Source organism: Grammomys surdaster, unplaced genomic scaffold, assembly GCF_004785775.1.
Source record: "Grammomys surdaster isolate TR1022 unplaced genomic scaffold, NIH_TR_1.0 126048, whole genome shotgun sequence".
NCBI classification, from domain to species: Eukaryota; Metazoa; Chordata; class Mammalia; order Rodentia; family Muridae; genus Grammomys; species Grammomys surdaster.
In genome coordinates, this window is record NW_021620860.1 from 122,148 (window position 1) to 126,805 (window position 4,658).

A 4,658-nucleotide genomic window follows, 5' to 3' on the forward strand; every position below is an offset into this window, starting at 1 on the left:
ACTATTGTCTATCTTCAGCCATCTTATGTGGGTCCTAACATACAGAGACATAAGACAGATTAATAGTTCCTATATTTCCATACCTTTGAAAGTAACTTTAGTATCTGATTATTTTCTACCTTACCTACAGTGTCATGATGAGGGCTAGTTGGCAGCAAGGGTTTCATGTGACTTTTGCATTGTATAGTTTTTACTCTATGGCTCAAGGAAAGAAGTTGCTGGATTTCATATGTATGAACTGAATGTTTCACATGTATGACCTTCAGGAACACCTATTGACACAGTGGACAGACTATGAGTGTGACATGGAGAAGACACATTTGTTTTCTGACTGTCACTGACAGATTCTAATGGGGGCCATGTTGACATACTCATACCAAGCTGTCTGTGTCATCTCTGATCCACTATCTAACAGCATCTAAACGTACATGTGTTATTTCCCTGGAGGTGTGAATAATAAAGAAGTGAAGGAGTTATTGTTGTTTACACTAGCTGAGGTCTTTTAACTTGGAGAACTGGCCCATTTTATAGTTGATGTGATGCAGATATAGGTACTATGCCAGGCCTGGATTCTGGAGGAAGGAAAGAAGCACTTTCCTGTAGGACCTTGAAAGGCAGCCTGGTTTCTGATCAAGAACAGACTAGAAACTGCCAGAGACTCCAGGTGATCCTGAAGAGCCCCAGGTGGGACCCAGGTGATACTAAGGGACAGCAGATGTTTCACCATGTCCCCATACTCTAGACTCCTGACACAAGGCCGCAGCCCTCCATAGATTCCTGTCTTTCAGTCATGTAGTCTCAAGAGAGATCTGCCTATTAACGAGGTACCTAAAGTCCAGAAGGATGTAGCCAATTAAGCTTTCCTTCCCAGACCCTCCTCCCCGAAAACAGTATTTAACCTCAGGCCCACCCTAAGAAACTGGGGTACAGTTTTTCATCTACTTTCTGCCCTAACAATAAACATCTTAAGACCATGAATTGTTTCTTTTCATGGGATCCACAGTGTGGAACTATGGAGAAGGACTTTGCCTATAGATCTGCGGTCTAATCTCCCACACAAGACCTCTTTGTGTTCCCAGCCACAGTGACCACCAACCCAAACCAAGTGAACTGCCATGACCAAGCCAAGGACAATCCATATCCTGGCACAGCCAGAACTTCTCTCTCCATATCCCTCTTCGACCACAGGCCAATCCAGCCCCAGTTTTTTCTCGGCTCTTTCGTGGCTTCCAGAGGCACCCAGGTGCCCAAGAGCCTGAGACAAGCTAGCTCTGGCTCTCCGGGACCTCAGACTGCCCTCCCCACCCCCGGAGTGGGGTCTCGCAGCTTTCCCCAGCCTGAAGCCTGCCTAGCACTGGTGTGAAGTGAATGCAGTCAAACTCCTATGTCTCACCTCCCCGACGGCCCTAGCCCCTTGCCGGGGTCCACATTAACCCAACACTTTCTGCTGCAACAACTCGTTGCCCATTTACTACTAAGATCCTGTTTTCAGTTTTCAAATTATTTCCTTTACTTTTTTGAGATTATATTAGTACAGAATTCTCTATTTTCTTTCTTTCCTCCAAACCTCACCTACACCATCCCCTTCTTCTTTTCAAATTCGTGACCTCTTTTTTCCCCATTATTGTTGTTACATGTATGTTGTATGTGTGTATGAGTACACATATACATACATATACATATACACATAGCTGTGATCTGCTCAATCTGTATAATGCTACTTGTATGTATGTTTTCAGGTCAATATAATTACCTAAACATGATCTGAACAAAGACAACAATAATAAACATGTTTAAGAGTATAATGGAATATCCATGAGGCCTCAACCGTACACAAAGAACTATAGGAAACAAAGGAACTCTTAGAGTGATGGAAATTGTCTTTCCCTGGGAACAGCACACTAATTGGTTATCTAATACTGTTAATGTATTCTAGCTATACATATGTCCATACATATACGCTGCTATAGATACAGAGTCCTGGACTCTGAAGTCCTGGCCATACCAGTTTTGTCTGCCTTCAATCTGTTGTGGGGAACATAAAAAATGTTTCTATTGATATCCATGGGTGCCTCTGAGTTACATGCCACTCTGCCTCAGTTGCCATTCTTAACTTGTCCTTCAAAGGTCATTACACCCACATCTATTCTTCAGTTAAATGATGTCATCTGGGCTGTGATTCTCTACAATCTTATCACTGCCGTCATCCCTAGAAAGCCAAGGTCTGTAACAACATCCTCCACTAACAAGAGCAAAGAAGGACAGAGACTTACCTTAATGCATTCCTGTTCCTGAGCCAGTGATCTTTCACAATCAGACTTTCCAGACTCACATGACCTATTATGCATGAGCCGTCAGTCTAAAGCATTGTTATCTTCTGGGGTCACCAGAAACAATTATATAAGTCAACAAGAATGTGACTACTTGCAGGAAGGGAAGAAGTGCCACAAAAATGTCACTGAGATGTGTGGCACTGGAATACAGAATGTCAGGTGACAGGTCTCTTGGAATAAATTAAAAAAAAAAAAGCTACTTAGGAAATGCATCAGCAAGAACTGACAATGACCCCAACATACCAGGAAAGAAATCACATTTTCCATTCACTTTGAGAGTATAATCAGGACAAGAAGCTTGCCTAATGTGATAATCACCTAATTATTAACATAAACAATAACAAGGAAAGAATGCTGCATGTGAAGACAGCAGCCCCTCAGCAGGGTATAAAAGGGGATGTGGGTGGGGAGACTCCCACTTCCAAACCTTCCAACCCACCTTCTTGTAAACCCATCCAGATCCTCCACCTCTGACACCATGGTCAGCTCCTGTTGTGGCTCTGTCTGCTCTGAGGAGGGCTGTGGCCAAGGCTGCTGCCAGCCCAGCTGCTGCCAGACTACCTGCTGTAGGACCACCTGCTGTCGCCCCAGCTGCTGTGTGTCTAGCTGCTGCAGACCCAGCTGCTGTGTGTCCAGCTGCTGCAGGCCCCAGTGCTGCCAGTCTGTGTGCTGCCAGCCCACCTGCTGCCGCCCCAGCTGCTGCATTTCCAGTTGCTGCAGGCCTTGCTGCCGCCCTACCTGCTGCAGACCCAGCTGCTGTGTGTCCAGCTGCTGCAGACCTAGCTGCTGCCAGTCTGTGTGCTGCCAACCCACCTGCTGCCGCCCCAGCTGCTGCATTTCCAGCTGCTGCAGGCCTTCCTGCTGCCGCCCCAGCTGCTGCAGACCCAGCTGTTGCATTTCTAGCTGCTGCAGGCCTTCCTGCTGCCGCCCCAGCTGCTGTGTGTCCAGCTGCTGCAGACCCCAGTGCTGCATCTCCAGCTGCTGCCGCCCCATCTGTTGCCAGACCACCTGCTGCAGGACCACCTGTTGCCACCCAGGATGCTCTAGTGGTTCTTGCTGCTGAGCACCAACATCCAGTCTCCTGTTCTTCATCACTCACCATCCTAATGTAGACCATGAGTAAGCCAAACCCCAAAAGGCCAATCAAAGCCTCTGTTTGAACTTGACTTAGGCCTCCAAATGCCCTCAGTTTCTTCCCTAACCAGGTCTTTTTCTCTCAAATAAGAGCAAATTTGTGTTTTCTTTGTAATCTATCCTGTTACTCCCATATTGATGTTTATGTCACATATGTAAGTATTTCTATACATCAAATAAACCTGAATTTTGGACATCTGAAAGTAAGTGAGTCATATCTCCTTATTTCTCTTTTAATTGCACTCAGCTCTCAAAATTTTTTTTAGCTCCTCTCAAAATAACGAAAATCCTAGAGATTAATTTAGCTGTGCCCTGTGTCCCCTGTGCTCCTGCTGTAATACAGGAAGGTATTTCCTTGGAGCTGTCACATGTTTCTCTCTACTATCTGGGCAGGAGAGTTGAAGCCTGAAACCCAGAGCAAGCAGAGGAAGGAAGTGAGCACATGCTCCTGTCTGCATCCATTCACTGAACATGTCTCAGTCCCATGTTCTCAGGTGGAACTGGAAGCCAGCCCCAGCCAGGGTGTCCTGTTCCCATATACTCTACACTGGCTTTCTTTCCATCCTGGACCATTTCTCAAGTGAACTACCTCCTCTCAGGCCCTGTCTTCCTAGTCTCAGCGTTGCTGTTGTTCTACACATTTTTCACACAACATGGTTGGCCACCCTGGATGGTGTCACCTTGGATTGCTTCCCAATAAACTGCAAATCTTCTTCATTTTTCTCTTTCCTGTTGCTAATTTTGTACCATTATTTTTATCTACTAGTCTTCTATTGTCCGTTTTGTCCCTTTACTGGACCTAAGCCCTAGAGACCAAAGTTCATGCCAGTAACACTCTACAAGAGGTTTAAAGAGGTGTCACCTTATGGTATGTGAGTTAAGTGGGATTCACTCAAAGCACATTCAGACACAGGAATTTTTGCCAAAAGAAAAGTCTAATAAGCAAATCCTCTCTAACACAGTCTGGAAGAGAGTTAAGGAAGCAAGACAGAATCCTAGAAATGGCTAAGCCCAAATCACTTTAATAAAACACAACTTTCCAATCTCCAGAAGGCTCTGGAATGTGATTGCCTTTCCTGGAGACAAGGTGGCTGGGCTTTTGCTTTGATGCTCAGAGTCACACTACCTTAGGCTTCCACAGTGTGTGGGAAGAGATGCATGTACAACACATACCTCCTACTGACAGCACTT

General features: G+C 45.5%; 1 protein-coding gene across 2 annotated transcripts; it reads left to right on the forward strand.

The window, feature by feature from the left end:
* Positions 1–2,811: 2,811 nt before the first annotated feature.
* LOC114610427 (keratin-associated protein 4-9-like) lies at positions 2,812–3,396 on the forward strand. Of its 2 annotated transcripts, XM_028754977.1 has the most exons (2): positions 2,812–3,131; positions 3,177–3,396. In XM_028754977.1, the coding sequence occupies exons 1-2, from the start codon at positions 2,812–2,814 to the stop codon at positions 3,394–3,396; spliced, it is 540 nt and encodes a 179-aa protein (XP_028610810.1). The 2 variants fall into 2 exon arrangements, with proteins under 2 accessions (XP_028610810.1, XP_028610809.1); XM_028754976.1 differs by having other exon boundaries at positions 2,812–3,396.
* The last annotated feature ends 1,262 nt before the right edge of the window (positions 3,397–4,658 follow it).